Source organism: Mus caroli, chromosome 10 (assembly GCF_900094665.2).
Source record: "Mus caroli chromosome 10, CAROLI_EIJ_v1.1, whole genome shotgun sequence".
Taxonomy (NCBI): domain Eukaryota; kingdom Metazoa; phylum Chordata; class Mammalia; order Rodentia; family Muridae; genus Mus; species Mus caroli.
This window is the reverse complement of record NC_034579.1, coordinates 8,873,148-8,895,494: the sequence shown is the minus strand read 5'-3', so window position 1 is coordinate 8,895,494 and position 22,347 is coordinate 8,873,148. Positions and strand designations below refer to the sequence as shown.

Below are 22,347 nucleotides of genomic sequence, written 5' to 3'. Positions count from 1 at the left end.
AGCTGCAGTTAAGTTAGACGGACAAGGCAATTAAAGACAAATTATATCCCAAGGAGATCTCTCATTTATCAGCGTTGAGGTAGCCACAGAGCCCCAGTTTTGTCATAGTGAAAACACAGGCTTCACTTTATTCTGTTTCTGAGTTGTTTTAGTAATGAGAATTCCTATTAATATTCAGACATGATTTAGGTCATATTGTTCTTTATGCAGATAGGAAAATACAACAAAACCTTAGCTCACAGAATCCTTCCTGAGTGACAGCCACAGCTTCTATATTGAAACTGTGTGTCTTTCAAATCTTTAACTATCCTAAATAGACATCTCTTGGGAATATATAAACCATTCCTTCCTTTCTTAAGCAAGGTGTGAGATTATATTAACCTTCTTTTGTGTTTTTGACATTGGTCTTATAAAGGCAGACTTTAGACCAATACTTCTCCACTTTTTAAATTATCTTCCACAGGAAGCTTTTAAAACTCCTTCCACTGAAATTTTAATTAATTAGTTAATGAATTATTCTGGGGGGCAGAGCAGAGTCTGAACTTGCAGTGTAGCTCAGAGTGGGATCAAACTTGGGATCTTCCTGTATAATCGTTGAAGCTTTATTAATAATGGAGTATTCTGTGAGTCTGTTTCCATTCTATGCACTTAAGCTTTTTAGTTAGACAGAAAAAGGAGTAAGTTTTCCTACCACCACTCTGGGGGTAGGTCTACTAAGCAACTCCTTTGAGACCACCTGGGCTAGCCTAACACTGTCAAGCTTAGTGACAATCAAAGTCACATAGAAAGCAAACGACAATTTCTTAAGACCAAAAGCCGGTAACACTATCCATGCTCTGAATTCTGAAACAAGGAAGACAAACTTAATCGGCTGCTGTCTCCTGTGAGTGTCTGCTGTGGTTCTCAAGTGTGGATCTGAGTGGCTTCTCATTGTTTCTAACTGTGGTAGGCACTTGACACAGCTCTCCTGTAGTTCGCCCACAGCCTTAAGAGACAGGATTCGTCTTCCTCAGCGTTGCATTGGTTGTAAATGGAAGCACAGAGGCGGCAGAGAGTTCCCCAGAGTCACACAGCTCATTAAGCATAGCTGGAATTCGGATTTTTGCCTTTTTGCCTACATAGCCAGGCTCTTACTTCCTTTACCAAGAGTTTAATTTTTCTTCTTTGTTATCAGAATGTCAGCTATTGCTGGTGAATGCTCGCTCTGTGCTCTTGCTTCTCAGATCTGCGATTCTATTTACTGGTGCTTCTCTGTACTGTGTATGGAGAACAGATCAGATTAAAGATATGGGAGCTTTTGTGAATAATAGAATAGAGCAAGCTCTAGCACATGGCCACTGTGCCAACTCTGATGGCCCCCGCCAGGCCTTTATCATCACTTCCTCTTACTTCACATCATTTCTGAATATACTCTGAATATACATCATTGTCAGCAGAATTGTGCACAGGTGAAGGGGTATCACACTTGCATACACAAAAATGTTGTTAGTGGCTATGATTCATAAAGTTTAATATGAGCTTTCAGGGGACATGTTTGGTATGAACTGAAATTGACCATTCACAGTTAAAGGTCCTCATTCCCTTATCTACAGTGTATAAGTCCCAAACAGCCATGATAACAGACAGCTGCCCTTTAATGTGAGCACCTTAATTATAGTCTTTATGCAGTGGGAATGACCTCCTCCTAGCAGCACAAGTATTAGTATGCTTGATTGCTTCCCTAAACCTCCTGGAAGATGATCTGTAATATAGAGAAATGTATAGAAATTCTTAGATCTTTGCTTTCCTTTTTAAATGCCAGTTAGCTAATTACTTACTGCAAATTTTGATAGTCAAAATATGTGTGCACAAGTTGAATATTCTTTATCTGAAATGCTTGGGACAAGAAGTGGTTTGGACCTGCAGATATTTACGGGCACATGGTGAAAGATATAGAAGATGATGCTCAAATCTAAACATGAAATTTATTCTGTTTTAAACATACTGTGTAAGTTGGGAAATTGTAGCATGTGTGAAGCCTTGTACCATGCCAGCACTGTAATTAATTAACTAATAAAAAGTCATGTATATTTTAAACATATAACCAGAAGGCAATTTATATAACACGTTTAGTAGTTTTTAAAAGTGAAACAGAAATTTCTACCACAGCATCATGTCAGTACTGAAATCATTTTTAGATTTCAGAGCATTTCAGGTGGCGGGGTTAGTAATACTCAATTTATAGCAAGTTTTGGAGTGTGGATGCCTGATTTGGATGTGAATGGTTGTTTAGTCCTTTATTTTTGCTCTATATAGATAAAATAACACTTTATTTATATATATATATATACTACATCTATGCATATAAAATGACATTTCATATGCATATATATATAATATGTATGCATGTCAATAGTATGGATATATATATATGTATGTGTATATATAGAAATAGAATGATCTGTTCTGAAGGATTATAAGGGAAATCAGATCCCATAACTATATGCTATGGATTCTCACAAGTCACTAATTAACTGTGACTTTGTCTTGTCCTATCACCACACATGCTTATTATAAGGCACTTGCAGGATGGTAGAGGTAGAGCAGAAAGTCCAGTGTGAACCTCGAGCAAGTTATTTCATCTCGCTGGGTCTCAGCTTTCCCTTTTTAAAGTGGAGGGCATGGCTGATGGGTAGGCCTACTGTGAGATCAAAAGTCATATATAAACGTTCCTGGTTCCTGGTCTGTGCTCTACAAAAGCGCACCCAAATTAGCATCCTGGCTGTCACGTCTTCCACGTGACTGATATGCAGACTTGTTTGTCAGTCCAAATGGTTTCTCCTGGTCCTGATGCTAAAGTGTTGGATTATCGCTTTAATGAATGCATTTGAGTTGTACACGGCCTTTATTAGTAGATGAAACTTCTTTTAAAAAAATCCAATTATCTTAGTTAGTGAAACCACCATACTTGCTTAATTCATGTTGTATTCAAGTGTCTTGTGCTAAAGCACAGCTCTAACCATCCTGGCAAGAAAAGAATATAGAACTTTAAGGACTGTTGTTTGATTGAGTGCTATGCAAACGATTCAAACTGATGAGTGAACTAACTTTATTTTCTTTTTATATAAGACTGTCTTTTTCATTGCTACTCATGGACTGGATATAATTTACATGGACTGACAGAAGTTTTGTGTCCACTGATGACTGAGCCTGTGGGCTGGGCATATAGCTGTATTGTAGAGGGCTCGTCTTGCCTGCATGAAGCCCTGGGTTCAATTCTCCAATCCTGCATAAACAGGGTACAGTAACAATTGCCTGTAATCTCAGCACTCAAGAGGTGTGGGCAGTGGGGTCAGGAGTTCAAGGACATCCTCTGTGGCATCGGGAGTTGGAGGCAGCCTGGGACCTAGGAGACTCTGAAATAAATGGACTGAATTTGGTACTTCCTGGACCATGGTAGTTTTCACAGTGAATTTTGTCGCCTGTCTCCAAGCTTCCATTTTGTTTTCCTTTCTTTGTCATGTTTGCTTATTGTCTCTGTAGATTAAGCAAAAAGCATCTATTCTTTAGCACAGGCCCCTTTTCAATACCTTTTCAATACAAAAAGGTATTGGCTCAATACCTCTTAAGAGTGGCCAGTGAAAGACATCATATCAGGATTACTGCTTCTGCCTACCCTTTGGCCAGGCTCAACCACTGAGCTCATAAAATTAGCCACCATCATGCTCAGTCAATGGACGTTGATGGGAGTGCAGGTAGCTTTCTCCTTCTTGCTCATTTACTATTATGAGATCCAGAGGTTTGCATCAGTCAGCTGGACTTTCCTCTTGGAAGGCAATTTCTTTCCTCAATAGTCACCTTTGGTTTTCAGTCTGTTTCTTTTGTTTACGTCATTCACATTGAGAGAAGTATAAAAGTTATACTCTTCTACATTTTCTGTTCTGTTATTTAATAGTCCATGAATTGTTTTTCTGCCCTTAATAAAGCACAGCCATCATGACATACTATTCGTATGGTGTATGGAGAGAAGATTCCTGTGTTCAGTTTGTGCCAGGCCCCTACATGCAGTTTTCTCAGTTTTGCATCAAATAATATACAGGGCTAGTGGGCACAGTCTTTGTCTTTTCCTTCATTTGTTTTGTTTTTATTCCATCAGTGAATTAATCATTTCATTAATGAACTATTCACTAGCCTCCAGCTGTCCAGGCTCCAAGAGAGTATAGAAGAGCCAACCATAAACACACGTGTGCCTGCCTCCAGAAAGCTCACATTCTATTAAGAGAAATAGTAGAATGCAAACATGGTATGGAAGAAGTTGGGATAAAGATTAACGTAATTGTAGGCGGTTGTTTGGAACCTGTAAATAAAGTTGGCAGTGTAATGTAAGAACAGGACTTTAAAATGCTAGAAAGCAAAATCCAGCGGCCAGATGTGAACTTTATGAAGCACAGGCGTCTCGGCATGAGCGTGATGGGAGGCTAGTGGGTGATAAGTCTGGGAGCGACACTGCATTGGTTCCAACTTAATCTCTGTACATCATGCTTTGAGAGTTGTTCACTGGGCTAAAAAGAACAGTTGGGAAGAGCAGAAAGGACGCAATTCCTTTTGAAATGAAAACATTGTTGGCTATTGTGATGCAGCCATGGATACCATAGTCTTCAGATCTGCCTTGGATGTTGGCATGCTTTGGTGGTTTAGCTGTATGGTGTGATACAGTGGAAATATTAAAAGATGAAATTTTGTGGAAGACACTGAACTGGGAGACACTGTAGCTTTGTGGGGAAAAGCAATCTAGAGGCGAGAAAGTGCAAACGATTTATAGAAATAATTTCAGAGAACTTTGTTGTGAGGAGGAGACAGCCAGATTAGACAGGAATGGGGGTGGGGGTGGGGGTGGAAATTGAAAGCGTAGTACTTTTGGGCTCAAGAATTCCAGTTTCAGTGAAACCCAGATGAGGCCTTGGCCTGAGGAGACTAAGGTCCAACTCTGGCTGATTGTATAGCAGGAGCTCTGGGACTTGGTTGAAGATGCCTTTGGAAGGTGAACCGGTGCATTTCGGGAAGGGTATGGAATGATAAAATATTGATTGATAAAATGAAGAGCAAATGTGAGTAGTGATCTAGTTTAAATAAATAATTAATTTAAAAAGATCTAGAGAGAACACAGCCTCTTATGGAAATGTCTGGGTGGTCTGTTGTTTTTTTTTAACTGGCAATGGCAGCCCCACAGGGAAGTAGCTGCTCTGCTGTGTTCTACACAACCATGCATCATGAGCTGGGGCCGGAGCTCTCCTCTTTAACTTTTAAGTGCTCTGGCATCAGTGCCTTAGCGCACAGGCCCCTTAAGACCTGTGGAATGAATTTTTAAGTGGCTTGGGAAAGGCGCAATCTCTATGTAGCAAGGACTGCTCAGCAGACGATCGCAGAACATTTCCTCAATCCTCTCTGTGCACATTGAAGGGCTTTTCCCCACACTGTGTGCTAGTATCTATTTCAGATGAACTCTTAAGAAATGACTTCCCTGTAAGTTTCCTACCTTCTACTTAGACTGATTCTGCCATTTTCCATGCTGAAAGAGATAAATACATTTAAATCCTCTGCAGAGATCACCGTTAAACACGTCAAAATTAGCAACACACAACAGTGGCTTTCCTAAGAACTCGTTTTGCATCTTGTAAAAAAATTGGAGACAATGTTCTCTTTGACCAGTTATAAGCATACACACACTTCATAGAACAGTTTATTACTTTCTGTAGCCTAAAATACCAAATATTGCCTAACATCTTTAAAATTGCGTTTTCAAAAGCCTGCTTTGTAGGTGGCTATATTTTATGTTACAAAATGGCTATCGGTTTGTTTTATAGACTATCACAGTGAGTTTTATTACAGACATCATGTGAAAGCTAAGACTTCATATTTTAGAAAATCCTGGTTCCCTTTAATATAAACGATCACAAATCTGTCACCCGTGGATGGCCTTACATCTCCTATGTGAAGCTATTTCTATTTTCTTTGTGTCCTATAGTCCGTTATTTCTTTTGTTTGAGGCATAAAAATATTTTAGCTAAAGTACCCTGTGTAGACTTCAAATGTTATATCTTACATGTTTTCAGCCTATTCTTGCTTTTTTTGATTTTATAGGTTTAAAGATTTAGATTTTAAAAAAGTCCCTGCTTTTGTCTTCTGAACTCAGATTTCCTAAAGTTAAAACTTTTATTCCCATTATAATAGGATCCTTTCCATACATCCAGTCATCTTTGTCCTTTTGCTTCTTCTACTCCTTCCTGGTCTTATTTGAGACCCAGCAAATCAAGCATTGGGTGAAGACCTGAGCTGGAGCCACAGAACCATGTTTGTAATAAATGAAAAGATCCAAACATGATAGTGTGCTCTGGTAGTCCCAGGGCTGTGGGGACAGAGATAGGTAGATCCTTGGGGCTCAGTCACCAGCCAATGTAGCCTACGTGGCTTGCCAGACTGTGCTAAAAAAAGCAGAAGGTTTCTCAGGAGTTACATCAGTTTGCCCTTGGCTTTTACACACAAATGTGCATGTGCACACACATATGCACCCTGAGACCCTAGATGAATGTGGATTCAGTACTAGGCATGGCCACAGGAGCCCTAGGATCAGTGCCTCCCAACTTCTTTGCTCCAGTAACATTTCATGTACAAGTAGAGACACTTAGTGAAGTGGGATTTCAAGCTAGGATGGGAACAACAGTGGAAGAACTCTTCCAGCTGTGCCTATGATATCAGCAATGGCTTACACAGTTTGAAAAGGACCCCTAGAGAGTCTGAAATGGCTCTTCCACTGATCTGCTCCAAGCTCTTCATTCTAAGGCGGGAACCAATATATCAAAGACTTTTACATGGTTCACTCTAAGCCATGTTCCTGGGAAATTGCAGAAGAGGCAAAAATAGGTTCTTTTCTTCTGAAGGTAGCACACAGGGCTATTAAAAATAATTTATTAACCTGCTTGATTGAATATTTGTATATGTGTGTGAATATATATACATTGTGTGTGTGTATGTGAATAAAATTCAGTATACCACACTAGATTTGGATCTAATTTTAGAAACAAAAAATCAGCTGAGCTGCACTCTGTTAGAAACTTCATATAAATTATATTAACTTCAGAAATCAGAACACAAAGTGACATATATGTGTGGGCTATGATAACTCTTTGTGTGTGTGTGTGTGTGTGTGTGTGTGTGTGTGTGTGTAGTTCTAGAAATTAGGTTTGTGCATGTGGTAGCAAGCATTCTACTACTGAGTCATATACAGACATACATATGTCCTCCACTATAATTCATTATAACATAAAGATTATTTAGACTTCTATAAACAGAGTCTAAACTTCAATATTCATTTTTATAATTAGAAGGTGTATTGTGTATGTGTATGTATGGTATATGCCTTTGTGTGTATCCTTGTACGTTCATGTGCAGGCCAGAGGAGAATACCAGAAGTCTCCCTGTATTGCTCTCTGTCTTGTTTCCTCGAGACAGGGACTTTCACCAATCCTTTGTTTCTTTTGCTTTATTGGAAGTTAGTATTTGCCTCTGTGGTTTTTTTTTTTTTAATGCATAATTTTCTTCGTTCCTATTGCTAATTCTTCTCACATCTTTTCAGTAGCCTGGCAGTGTAATTTTTCACAAAGTCTGCCACGTTAGGGAAGCTGTCACTTCTGCTGTCTTTATCTTGAAGGCATCTCTCCTGGTGCCATGCATTCTGTACATACCTTCACTCACCATACTGAGTATGTCTATTCTTCTTCTCTTAATGTGTCATCTCTTCTTGGATCTTATGGTTTTGTTTTCCCTTTTGGAGATATTTCATTTGAGTATATCTTTTGTATGTTTTGTCGAGTTAATACAGAGATCACAGAGCAGTCAAAGTGACAACACACTCTTCTCTCTTTGATCCCTTTTGTCACCACCAAATAGCCTCTTGATGGTTCCTGTTTTCAGGAGTCTTGTTTCTTTGGTTCTGGAATTTTACCCCTTCATGGTGTATATAGTTTGATGTAGTCTATCTCCAGGTTCTTTAGGGAAAATGGTATTTGGGAACAAATCTCAAAGGCCAGATATCCATCTGGTGAACATCATAGTTCTGCAGTATGGACTCTGAGGAATATGGAAATATAGAAAACAATTGCTGCCTGTAGGTTGTAGAATAAGTGGACAGATTAAAAAGTCTATATATTATAAAGTGTAGAGTGGAAGCAGATCAGAATCTAAGGACCTTTCTAGAATACACATGATTATTTTTTATATAGAGCAGCTCACTGTCCTTTTATAAACCCAGAGTGAGGAAACTTGAGAAAGAATAGTCTCAAAGAGATGGGCTCTAAACTTTGAAAGATAAGTTTGATCTTGTTAAGTAGAGATGGTAGGAAGGACACTATAATGTAGGTATAAAGTTTTTACACAGTCATACTATCAATAACATTCTAGAAAAACTGAAACATTACTTGGACATGAAGAGAATATGAGAGAAAAGTAGAGGTTAAAGTTGGGGAGAGAAATTGGCAAAAAGGTTTAGAGGATGGAACATTCCGAGTAGGGCAGTGTCTCTGTTAGGGTTCTATTGTTGGGAAGAGACACCATCACCATGCCAACTCTTTTAAAGGAAAGCAGTTAATTGGAGCTAGTTTCCAGATAATGGAGTTTAGTCCATTATCCTGGCAGGAAGCATGGTGGCTTGCAGACAGACATGGTGCTGGAAATGGAGCTAAGAGTTCTACATCTTTTTTTTTTTCTTTATTAGGTATTTTCTTCATTTACATTTCCAATGCTATCCCAAAACTTACCCATACCCTCCCCCTCTCACTTCCCTAACCTCCCATTCCCACTTCTTGGCCCTGGCGTTCACCTGTACTGAGGCATATAAAGTTTGCAAGACCAAGGGACCTCTCTCTTCCCAATGATGGCCAACTAGGTCATCTTCTGCTACATATGCAGCTAGAGACATGAGCTCTGGGGGTACTGGTTAGTTCATATTGTTGTTCCTCCTATAGGGTTGTAGATCCCTTTAGCTCCTTGGGTACTTTCTCTAGCTCCTCCATTGGGGGTCCTGTGATCCATCCAATAGCTAACTGTGAGCATCCACTTCTGTGTTTGCTAGGCCCCGGCTTAGCCTCAAAAGAGACAGCTATATCAGGGTCCTTTCAGCAAGATCTTGCTAGTGTATGCAATGGTGTTGATCTGCAGGCAAACAGGAGAAAGACCATGTCACCCTGACCATACTTGAGCTTAGAAGACCGCAAAGCCTACTTCCATATTGGCACACTTCTTCCACACCTTTTGATAGTGCCACTCGCTGTGGGCCAAGCATTCCCACACATTAGTCTTTGGAAGCCATTCCTGTTCAAAATACTACAGGCAGTTCAGGTTTATTTCCTAGACAAATGGGACTAGAGGAATTTTATAGAGTAGCTGCTGTTATGATTATGTCATCCCGGAAGGTCACATTAATTGATTCACTGTTGTCCTTTGTATCTGGCTTCTTTCACTTAGAAGCATGAATTTGAGATCCCGATCATATCATTGAGTGTAGTTTGTCTCAGTTTCTGAGTCCTATCCCATTGCTTGCATGGAGTGCGCTTTACTCTCCACCTCCTGGATTGTTTATGGTCCTGCGGGGATAAGTCATCTGCTTTCCCTGTCTTGAGTTTAGTTGCTTTAGAGATTTCCCCCAAATGGAATCTCACAGTATGTGTCCTTTGGAACTTGGACTCCTTCTCTTAGCCTATTTTTGTGGTGCGGGCACGTTAGTTAGAGTGTTTATCAGGATGGTTTTATTCATTCTGTGATTGAGTAATTGTTCATGTATTAGCATATAATGTTCCATTGGTTAGTGCTTCCTTCAGATGAAGTGCAGTGGTGTTTCAGTATTCTGAATAATGAAGCTCTAAACATTTGTGTATGAGACTTTGAATGGGCAGGCAGTTCCAGTGTTCTTGGGTCTGGATAGATAGGACTAAAAATATGTGAGTGCCCTTTTTTTCAAATTACGATTTATTTATTTGGTATCTGTGAGCGTATATGTGTGTGCATGCCCCTTCCTGCCTGTATAGAAGCCAGAATAGGAATTGTACCATTGTGTCCTTTGGAGCTAGAATTATAAGAGTCTTTGGACGACCGAGTTTGTTACTTTCTGAGACCCAAACTTCATCCTGGTGATGGTACAACACACACTCTGGGTCACAGGTCCATCCATCTATCCAGCCTAGTATCCATTTAATAAAAATAGTTTGTCTATTTTCTCACTGTGAAACTTTGAGGTATATACAGCTATAAATGTCGAATTTACAGGTATATACCTTGCCTAATTCAGATAACTCTCAATGCTCTAGTTTTAATGTAGAACTTATGAAACATTCATAAAAGCTTGTTTGTTCAGTGTCTTCCAGATACTATTAAATATTAAATTGATATTACCAAATATTAATTATTAAGTCAAGTATTATTAAATCACATTATATTTACTTAGATTATTAGCAAAAGCCAAAAGTTATTATTTCCTTTGTGGTGTTTAGGGTTGGGCCCAGGGCCTTGTGAATACTAGGCAAGTGCTTCATCATTGAGCTCTCCATGTTAGCCTGTGTATTGTTTGTTTTTAAGTCTTAAATATTTATTTTGAATTTGCTCTTTTAAATTCAGTGAGTGAAGTATGACTATGTATTAATATCACCTTTGATTGATATCCCTTTTATGGCAGCTCATAGATTTTTGGCATAAATCTATAAGAGATCATGTTAACGCACAAATATGATATGTAAAATACAGACATGATTTATTTTATGTTGTGGGTGTGGTTTTGTTAATATTTCTCTGTCTCTGTACTGGTATCTCAAAAGTCACTAGACATCCTCTTTAAGGATTATTTTAGACACACAGATGAAAAAAAAATCACACATTTCCGTTTGATGGCTTAAAGGATGGAGGTTCCTCTGAGGCTGTGTGTTAATTTTGTCTTGGGTGTGTATGATGTATGACATCACCCTGAAAGTCACAGAGCTGTGTCTTCTATGTTGTTTCTTTTAGCATCGCTGATAGACAGAGTGCCTTGGAGGCTGAGCTACAGACAGTGCAGACTTCTCGTAGAGACCTGGAGAACTTTGTCAAGTGGCTTCAGGAAGCAGAAACCACAGCAAATGTGCTGGCGGATGCCTCTCAGCGGGAGAATGCTCTTCAGGACAGTGTCCTGGCCCGGCAGCTCAGACAGCAGATGCTGGTAAGTGTGTGGGAAGCCACAGGCAGCAGTCTCTCCTGAGTCCCTGGGCCACCAGGGAACTGATTACTGTTTCAAAGTGAGGAGGCTGTCTGCACTTTGAGTTATGGAATCCATGCTGTCCCGTGAATAACTAGTTTTTTTGGATATGACCTACAGAATACTTAATATACTTAACATTAGGCTGAAGACCACCTTGTTTTATAGAAATAATTGTGTATTTAGAGCTAGAAACTCAGGGTTGCTTGGTTTTCTGCTATTCTAAGCCCTTTTGCCATTAGTGCTATTTGAATATTAAATTATAAGGTCATTTCACCTTCATATGAATGGGAAATTATAATTTGTATTATTATATTTATTATAATATATATTTATTATTTTGTATATTTATATATTTATTATTATGTATTAAAGTAAATACATAAATACCTGCTATAGAAACTTCAAATCTTTGTGATTCAGTTATAGCCAGATCTATGAGGCTCAAAGGCATTATTTATGTATTTACTTTATAATCATGATTACATATGCAGTCTGAGGTTCAAATCTCATTCTTGAGAAATGTGGTAATATTAAAGCTTTTCTTTAAATAACTTTGTGTAAAATTATATGAAGCATGCCAAAATCTCTCTTCCCATTCCAAGTCATAGCACTTCTGTGCTCCTGCGTCTTTTTCTCTTATCGTGGGTAAATGCAGTGATCATGTCTTGTCAATTTTAGATAAACCTTCTCAATTACAACTTTTTTAAAAAGTTGCTTCATCAGGGGCATCTCCTGAGTGCCACAGCAATACATTACATTTCGTCAGTATGCTGTGACTTATTTACAAACATGTGAATTCATCACTTTGACTACTGTCTTCTGCCACTGTGGTGAACATGCGTTTTATTATCATTGCGTGTATGTACTTTACCTACCTTAGTTGGTCACATGGTTCTTTAAGCCTAGAGATGCCATTCTTGTTGTTTACATGATGTTTCAGGGTCAAGTCCCAAGTAAATGCACTTGATTCTAACTGCTGCAGTTGAAACTTAGTACCGTTAACCAATTTTTAATCCATTCTTAAGAATGCTTTTCTCTTGAAACATCTAAAAGACCATATCATAAAATATCAGCAAATTGGATTAAAGGTCTAGAGGCTTTCTTGGAACTATTACTCTTAAATTTTCTAAGTTAAAAATAATTATTACTAATGTGTTAAAAGGAGTGTTGTTGCTGCACCTCCTACAAGAGAATACACACACATGCACATACACTCGTGCACACACAGGTGTGCATGTGCACAAACACATGCACACACACTCTTGCACACACATGTGCACACACCGGCACACATGCATGCAAACACATGCCCACTCACATATACATGTGTATGCACATGTGCACACTCACAGTAAATTTAAAAAACTTTTAAAACAAGTTTGTTTAATTTGGAATAGGCTTATTTATAATCCATCCTTATGTGTGAAGACTCTTACAGTCTCATAGTGAAATTAAGGAGAGTCAGGGCCTGGAAAGAGTGGCTTAGTAGGCAATGTTTTTGTCACAGAAGCATAAAGACCTGAGTTTGAATTCTTTGTACAGTCAAAGGTTTAGTGTGGGGGCTGCCTGACGGTTTTGTTGTGGGTCTTCTATTTCAAGCTGCGGGTAGGAGGGTGGAGACAGGTGATCTCAGGGTCTCAATGGCCAGGCAGTCTTCCCTAAACTGTGTGAGCTCCAGGTTGACTGAGAAATCAGGTCTCAAACAATGGAGAGGAGAGTGATTGAGGAAGGCATCTGAGGTCAGCCTCTCACCCTGCGCCTTCACAGTCCAAGGGCACCCACATATACACACGTGCACAGACGGACCCCAGCCAACACAAAGAAATGGTAGAAAAGAAAGGAAAACAAATACCAGAGAAAATGTCTGTTGGCTTGCTCATTTCTTATGCATTGCACACTGCTCTTGTGACTTGGTGATGAGTGTGTCCAGGCAAGTGTCAAAGTTAAATGTGTTCTTTCCCGTCACTCTCTGGACCCTCAGAATGTGACTGTTAATGTGAATTGCTAAAATATTTCGAGAAAGTCCTGATTTCAGGAGGCTGCAGTGGGTATTCAGCGTGTGTAAATGCTAAACCATATTAGTTTTGTGATTTAAACAACTATAAACTTGATCTACACATGCTCGCAGATATTTAATTTATAGTGGTGTTAATTTCAATGCTGTTTAGACTGTGCCCTCCAGTAAGCAGTAACTTGTGGGAAGGAAGGATGGTTCCACATGAAGCCTGCTAATATCTGGCATGTGCAGCACACAGGCCCATTGGAGAGTCTAGTGGTGTTTTCTCACACATTTTCTCTTAGGATATATTCTTACCAGAGCTCCAGCTCCTCTCAATTTTTAATGAATATTCAAGCTATGGGAAAAATAAATTTAAATAGAAATGGTGGGAATCTTTTAAATAAAAATAACTAAGCTGGGGATTACTTGTCTTACGGCAAACATTGACAGCCCAAGGAGGCCGTTGGCTAATGGATGGAGAGAAAATGTGTACGGTAATTGCTTCTCAAAAATAATCTGATGTTGCTAACATAGTCTGTTTGGGCTCATATGAAGGCAGGCCTTCGCTAACAGCTGAGTCAGATATCTGTTTATCTGAAAGCAAACGTGGAATGTGTCCAGGATGCCTCATAGTATGGTGATCTCTGTGGCTTCCACCTTCTGCTCTTCTAGATTGGATACTCTTAGTTTATAGCCCTCCCATTGTTTGACTAAAACAAAAAAATTAATTCGATGACTTTGTTTCTGGCACCGTATAGATAGACGGTTGTTAGATATGTGTGGTACTGGCTGAGCATTTCTGAGATGAAGGAATTTAAAATTTCCCATGGGTTTATAGATTATTTCTCATTTGTGTGCATGATTTCAAATGGAAACTTGTTCAGAAATGGAAAGGTATGTGAGGAAATCAGAAAAGACCTGAAACCATGAAATAAATTTACTGGTGTTGAGCTGCTGCTGGTGGTGAGCCAGCCATCTGAGATTTCTGTGTAAGATGTGGTGTTTACTTCATTGTACTCTTGTTGCATGATCAGGGGATGGATGGATCTATTCTGACATCCATTATCTATCTATCTATCTATCTATCTATCTATCTATCTATTTATCTATTCATCCATCTGTCATCTATCTATCTATGCATCCATCTATCATCTACCTGTCCATCCATCCATCATCTATCTATCTATACATCCATCTATCATCTATCTATCATCTATCTATCTACCCATCCATCCATCAATGCATCTATCTATCTATTCATTCACCAATGCATCCATTCATCTATCATCTATCTATCCGTCCATCTATATCTATATGTCCTGAGATGACATGTTTGTATTTGATTAGCATTTTGTGCCAACCAGATATAAAGCCCCACAGAGGTATTTCATGGAGATACAGTTTATACCGTGTTCAGTTTAAAGATGATTCTGAATATATTTTAATAAAGAAGGGCTTGAAAGCACAATGGTGGTTGAAGCCTTTCTGGACCATTTCTTTTATGGACATTTGGTCATTTGGACTCTTGTATTTATGTTTTGGTTTTTCTTCTAGGCAGAGGACTTTCAGCAAGAGAAAATTTGATTTTGATGACTTGCTGGAGAGAGATGCTTCTTGAGAGCTGAACTGTACATGGCAGGGTGGTGGTGGTGGTGGTGTGTACCTGGCAGTATAGTGTATATTTAATCTGCTGGTGGTAGGAGATGTCATAAAGGGGATTAGGCAAGAGAGTGAGGTCTTAAAGCCTCCAACTTACAGGAATCTAGCTGATGACCCTTTGAGGAATGGATTTGTCCTCAGTGACAGAGACAGTAAGGGGACCTGCTATGTTCACTAGTGCTAGATGTGATAGTAGCTAGAAGTACAGCCCTGGCAGGAGTTGAAGGCCTTGGGAGGAGGTGAACATGAGATGTGTGTGGTAATCCAGTGTAGTTGGTATCATAGGAGAAGAAGGTAACAGGAGAGACTTGTTTGGACTTGAAGGGATGGCACGTTCTTCTATTTCGATTAAAGCAGAATAAAGTGTTAAGAGTAGCCTCCAGTAGAAGGTGCCAAATGTGGCTCTTTTTTATTTATTGCTTTTAAGAAGAAACTGTTGATGATTTAAAAACTCAATTTATTAATTGACGCATTTGTCTTAATTTTCATTGCCACAGTCTAGGGCATTCATTATTTTAATTACATTTAATTGTAAGCTCTATTTATTGCAGTATCAACTACTGAGAAGTGTTAGTTCTTTTCCGGGTAAGCTTCGGAGTCCCTATGGGCTTTGCGGAGTGGATGTGAGAATGTCCTGGATTTGATCCGGAAGTCTTTGTCTTTCACAATCTTCCGCTTGTCCTGCCCTGTGCTTGCTGCTAGCTACGTGTTCTACTTCTATCATAGGAGACAGAAGATCATTCAGTTCTACCCCTGCACCGAACTTGTGGGGTGAACCCCCGTTTCACTTGCTGGCTCTGGAACAGGAATTATACAAGCTAAGCATCCCTAACTTAAAAAAAAAAAAAAAAGCAAAAACCAAAAAACCAAAAAGCTGAAACCAAGATACTGTAAAATCTGTAAGTTGTTAAATGCTAACGTGATGCCCTACATGTTCCATACCGTGACATTTTCTTCCATGCATAGAATTACTAATAATGCTATAAAAACCATCCTCAGGTTTGTGCTAAGGTCTGTGTGAAACACAATTGACTTATCTGTAGGCTTGGGTCCCACCCCTGTAGTACTGCAGTGTATTTATGCAACTGTTTTATTCCATGATGGGGAAAAAAACAAAAACAAAAACAAACAAAAAACAAAAACAAAAACCAGAAAACAAACAAAAACAACCAAATCCTGACGCTTCAAGCACTCCTGGGCTCAAGCCTTTCATGTGAATGATGCTCAACTTGTAAGTTCATATTTTTTATAGCTAGTAATCTATCTGTTATTTACATACTGCTCTGTCTATGTACATTCTATAATTCAGTTTTCTGTATACTCAAAGATGTACAGCCATAGCTATGGTCAACAAAGAACAAACACCCCGCCCCCCCAGAAGTCCACTTCCCTTTAGGATTAGTTCCTGTTCTCAACCCTTCAGACCCTTGACCTTGTTTCATCACTAATCTGTTTTCCTATCTAACTAAGAACAAGCGCTTTCCATTATGTTAATGGAATGTCTCTGGCTTTGGCAGCCTCACCAGGAGGAGGCAGTATAGGTTCTCAATAAGGAGCTGATGGCAAATTATACATACACAGGCTGAAGTTTGATGAACCAGCTCTATTTGACCCAATCTAAGACCTTAAACCACAGGAGTGTGAAGGACTAAGGAGACAGAGGAAGCAAAAAGAAGTTCCTGAAAATGTCATTTTCCTGATCCTAACATCACAGAGAGGTGAATGAACAGTGTTTCCTGGGCAATTATGATAGGCTGGATCTTGATAATGAGAAACATATGGGCTTAGTTTCAGGCTGTGCCCTTTTGCCCAGCCACTTAATCATCCTGGAATACTCTGGTCCTCTAAGATATTGTACCCAAATTGGTTATCATAGTGCAAAACGTCTCTCAGACATGTATGTATACATGCACACGTAGGCAAGCAAATACACACACATACACACACACACTCACACACACTCACACACACACACACACACACACACACACACACACACACACACACACACACAGGCCTTTCTTATGATGTACAATTGTTCTCTTGGATTTCCTATTTGTGAAATTAAAACAGCTTCAGGACAAACAGAAAGATTACGAAGATGCTATCTAAAAGGGAGGTGGAGGGTGATGCTCTACAGTCATTTGCAGGCTTCTTGTTATTAACTTGGCTGTTTACTTAGAGGGGTCCTATTTGATTTCTGGCATGATTTACTCCTGTGCAGGGACCTGGAAGCCTATCTTTTGGCTCTGGCTTTAGAGCGGAGGTAAACCTGCATCCCTCCGTAAATATGTTCAGTTTTGTTTTGGATGATGCGATGCCCAGACTGGCTTAAGGTGATTTATTAGCACAGAGTGGGCTTCAGTCGGTCCTTCCAGACAAATCCCTTAGTGCTCCTCAGTGTTTCTACTCATTCCACAAGCACAGCCGGAGCCGCGTTCCACTGGGAGTGCTCGCATCTCTCTGTAAAGCCTCAGGTTCCCTGCCACTCGGTCTCCTCATGTAAACTCAGCTACCAGGCATGCACCGTGGCCTTGATGGGGTTCACTCTCTGTCCCCAGGGGAAGTCGCCTTTGTATCTTTAGCTTTAGTGCTTCACTTAATATCCTCTCGTCTCCCGGAGCGCTCTCCTTCCCTGCAGCCAGCAGTGCTTGGCCACGCTGCAACTTGCTTCATTTCTGGCCACGCCAGGCTGAGCAGGTCCTGGCTGTGTGCATCTGCTGGGGGCTGTCTGAGTGGCGTTCTTCAGTGTTTTTGTCAAATCAAGAAGTTGATGGACTCCCAGCCTCCTTTTCTTTAGAACCTTAAACCCCCCTTTATCTTTCAAATGCATGTCTGGAAACGAGCATGCTCAGAGAACTGGCAAATCATTGTCCAGTGACCGGGAGGAAATGATCGCTGCTCTTCATTTATAATGCAAATTCTGAGGACTCTCCAGAAGTGTGGTAAACTTAAAATGATGGCCGTGGTGAGAACATCTCTGCAGAAAGTTGTGGTTTTGTTACATCGTTTACAAAGGATGGCAGTTTCCTCTCCGCGGTACCAGAAGCTCTGCAAGGTAACTGATTGGAAATAGGGAGTGGGTGTCTGGAGAATCCACTGTTGCCTGGCTAGGAAATACTCGTCTTTCAGGCTGTTCTGAAGGAAAGGAAAAACTCCCTTTCCAGGCAACTGATTGCAAAAGCTGTTAAGAGAAATTGCTCCATTAAAATTTATTTAAGCCTATGAAACAAGTACTATTTTAGTACATATTTTATTTTACCATCCATAACCTAGTCTTCTGAGATGGGTTGTTTGGAGAAAATATGACAAACTATTTTCATTAAGACCTGTTACCTATGGGGTACTTTACAATATCTTAATATTTAATGATACATTAATACAATGTTAAACTCCAGCAAAATAAAGCAGAGAGCTCAAAATGCTCTTTCAACAGATTGCTTAACGTGCTCTTCTTTTTATAGCTGATTTTTTTTTCCAATTAAGAAAAGTAATGCCCATTTAAAAAACAAGCTTAGCCCCATTGTAAACATTTCTTATATTCTTTGTGTGTCCACATGTCGTAGTTAAAGTTGAAGAACACAATTTTCTGTGGACAGGTGGGTTAAGTAGTGTTTTAGGTTATAACTTGTTTGACAGTTATACATTTTGAATGCAATGCCAGTTATTCTAAACACAAGCCGTCCCGCGTCCTCCTGTGTAGTTTTGGGTTAGTATTTGTTATTGCCCATGGTCTTATGTTATTTAGTGTTCATACTGTCTCCTTATTTTTACAAAAACAAGATGATATGATGCAAAAGGAAGATTATAGCAGCAGTAAATCAAATTTTATGTTATTACAATTTTCTCCCTGTACAATTCTCAGTAGGCTTCTAAAGAAGGAATCTTACTGTTCTTTAAAAGATCAACTGATCAGTAATTGGGAAAACTGCCTCTTATCACATTATTTTTCTGAAGATGTTAAATTTGATGTGTTGAAGCACCTAGGCTCTGCCTATAAAGCAATGGGTCTAGGCTGGGAAGCTGGATTCTGTTAATTTGATTTTTTTTTTTTTATCACAGTGTTGTGCTTTACAGTTTGTCTAATTTAATATATGTCTGTCCAGAAACTTACTTTTTAAAATATAATCTTAGGAAATCGATTGATATAGTGAGACGTGCTTTAAAGAGACACTATATTTTCATTTGTGTGAAGTTAATTAAAGCTTGATCCAACTTATTAATCCAGTTGGAAAAGTACAGAACTAACTGTTGGATATGTTGAGATTTCATCTGCTTTAAAGAATCCGTGTGTTTTTGTAAGATGTTTACATTTTCATAAAAAGCCAATTTTGATAATGGAGAAGAAAAATGCATTCACTAAGTGTTAGTATTTTACTTTTTAAAGTATTGGTATAGATACATGAATCATTAATATGATTTTTACTTTTTTAAAGCTAAGGATATAAATGTATGAAGCGTTAAAAAAAGCTGGGTTATTATTTTTCTCATCTATTCCCATAAGCACTTTCACAAAAGCAGAGGGGTTTTGAGCTGTAAGGCCATTGGGTGAGTTGACTTCCACACATAAAGCAAAGTTAAGGTGCTGGAGAAAGCTACTAAGTAGTCTTACTCGATAAGACCCAGAATAAGCACACATCATGTTACTGGAGCCATGGGGAAGTTCACTTCCAACAGGAGTATTCTTTGGGAAGATTTATTGAGATTTGTAATTTCTCAAAGATGCCTTAGAATTTAAATCTTAGGCACGGGCATTACTTTTTGGGAACCTGAGGTTGTCTTATTTGCAATTCAAATTTACCCTTTATATATTCTCTACCCTATGTGAAATTAGCTCCTCTTCAGACCTGGTGGGGGGCTGGGGGGGAGGGCGGCACACACTTCCAGTACTTTCCAGTAGGTGTCAGTGTCAGGCAGTGATATATGAGGTTTGGGGACTCCAGACAGGGAAGTGGCGTGATGCTGTTGTTGACTATGAATAAATGAACTGGTAACAGGTATCTTTTATTTATCTTATTGTATGTGGGAAATGGATCCTAATTCATATCATTGTGGATAAAATTATAGGTACAGTCTTAAATGTCAGTTGTCCTTCTCTATTAGTGGCATGGTATCTATAGCTACTGAACCTACTTGTTACCAGTGCTGTCATTGTGTTGCAAGTTTGACCAGCTGTACTGTTTATCTGCTTAGCGAGACACTGAATTCTCTTTATTTAAATTGCAAATGTTGTTACAGCTATTTCCCCCTATATCCCTTACATTCTCTAAATTTAGTCTTTTAGAAAGGAAATGTTAAACACTTCAGTGTTTTGCCATAAAAAATACAGAAAGGCTGTATTTCAAGTACATTTAAAGATGAGAGAGAGAGAGAGAGAGAGAGAGAGAGTCTATTTTGTGTTCATCTTGGCATTTTGAAAACTGGTGTCTGAATATTTGTACCCTCTTCATCTTTCACATCTTTCTTTTGTCTGTTGTATGGGATATCAGTCATTTATAAGTAAGTGTAAAACGACTGGAAAAATTGTGCACAGTGTTCTTATTTTGAGTTTTATTTATTTTTATGTATTTCTCCCCTGCCTATTTCTCATAGGGAAAGGGACAGGGATGGGCAGAACTTGGGGAAACTGTGACTCTGAGTAACCCCCCTCCAACTGTACATGATGTTGTATTTTTTGCTTTTAAAGGTGTTTCTTTCTGGTTATACAACCCCTAAAATTTGGGCAGGAAACAGAAACACATTGGCTGCTGACTTGAGAGAGAGGTATTGAAATTGCCCTGATGACCTAGAGCCACCCCATGCTGGATGCTAATTTCTCCTGATTTGGCTTAGATCACTTAGCTTCTTTAAAATATTAATGACTACAGAGGATAATTTTTCCTCTATTAGAGCACAGTGGACACAAAGCTGGATGTAAGTGACTTTTAAGAATGCTACTGACTTTAACGTGTTTGCATTTTGTGATTATCTTGGCCTGTTTTCAGTCTTTGAGTTGAAATCTGATTGAGGTTATGTTGAGTTAGAGAGGAATTTTATAAGCCCACCCCCACCCCCTCAGGGCCATTTTTAATGGCATATTTAATAATTGACATGGTAAAAAGTAGATTCTTACAAGGTAGATTAGTGGGTGAGTCATAGAACATTGAAAAATAATTAGTATTATAAATTGAGTCCTTCATGACTTCAGCATTTTTATTGATTTAGCTAATTATTTTGATTTAGTTTTATGATTTTTGTGCTGCCAGCATATGTATGTAAAACAGTTTCGCTGAAATAATTTTGTGCCCAAACATTTTGTCATGTGTCCTATCAGTTAAAATATTTTAAGCATCCTGGTGTATGTTATTAATTCAATGTTGTGCATAGATGCCATGAAGAAAGAAACATCTGTTCAATAATCATAGAGTGTTGATTTGTTCGTGTGGTCAATATTGTCTTCTTACTGCCCAGACTGATTCTCCCCTTCATTCTGTGCATTTTTCTCCCACCATTGGCTTATTAGTAGGGGACAATGACGGCTTGGAAAACCAGGGATGACAAGTGATGTTTAAACAAAATCAGTTTCTCCTCCCTGACGCCTGTATATATGTTTGTGTGTGTGTGTGAACCACATAGACCCTGTGTGGGTACTTTTGTAAAGGGTAACTTTATAACTCTGAACACATCCCAATCACTCAGTTTTTGACATGACTTTTAAGTTCACATGCTGCCTGGCATCTGTATGTTAGTATGAGGTTCATATAAGGTCAAGCATATGTGCTGGGCAGTGGTGGCACACGCCTTTAATCTCAACACTTGGGAGGCAGAGACAGGCTGATTTCTGAGTTCAAGGCCAGCTTGGTCTACAGAGTGAGTTCCAGGACAGCCAGGACTACACGAAGAAACCCTGTCTCAAAAAACAAAGAAACAAAACAAAACAAAACAAAAAAGGTTGAACATATGTGTTTTTGGGGAAAAAAAAATAGAACACGTGAGTGGTGCATTTTAAAATAAGCCTTACAGGTTTTACTTTCCGGTGGGGTGTGTTGCTCTCCTTGGATAACTAAACCCTGAAGTGTTTCAGAGCATGAAAGCTTGACTTGGCCACCGTCTGAATGTTAAGACAGAGGTATTTTAAGACCATCTGTCAGGCTCCCTTGGTTTCTCTCAGTAACCATACCATACACATATTTCTTGAGCCACAGTAAATGGATGTCCTAGCCTGAGGTCCCCTTGATCATAAGCCAGTTCTCGCTTTCATGAGAAGCCAGTGGGTTGGGTAGTTCAGAAGGTGTGTGAAGGTTGAGATGCCGTGGAGCAAAATGGCCGATGTGGAGGGACTCACATTCATTCTCCCCTTTTCTTGGTGCTGTTTGTGGTGTCTCATCAGAGATGTGTGAACTCCCAGAACGAGTACTTTCTTAATGCTCTGTCTTCTGCAGTTCCTGCGCGG

General features: G+C 39.2%; 1 protein-coding gene across 7 annotated transcripts in view; it reads left to right on the top strand.

Annotated features, from left to right (window-relative positions):
* Utrn (utrophin) overlaps positions 1 to 22,347 on the top strand; it is a 493,578-nt gene that overhangs the window by 238,786 nt on the left and 232,445 nt on the right. For all 7 annotated transcript variants that reach the window (XM_021174513.2, XM_029482311.1, XM_029482313.1 and 4 more), the window contains one exon: positions 11,029 to 11,218. In XM_021174513.2, coding sequence (XP_021030172.1) covers positions 11,029 to 11,218 — 190 coding nt within the window. The remainder of the gene's footprint in view (positions 1 to 11,028; positions 11,219 to 22,347) is intronic.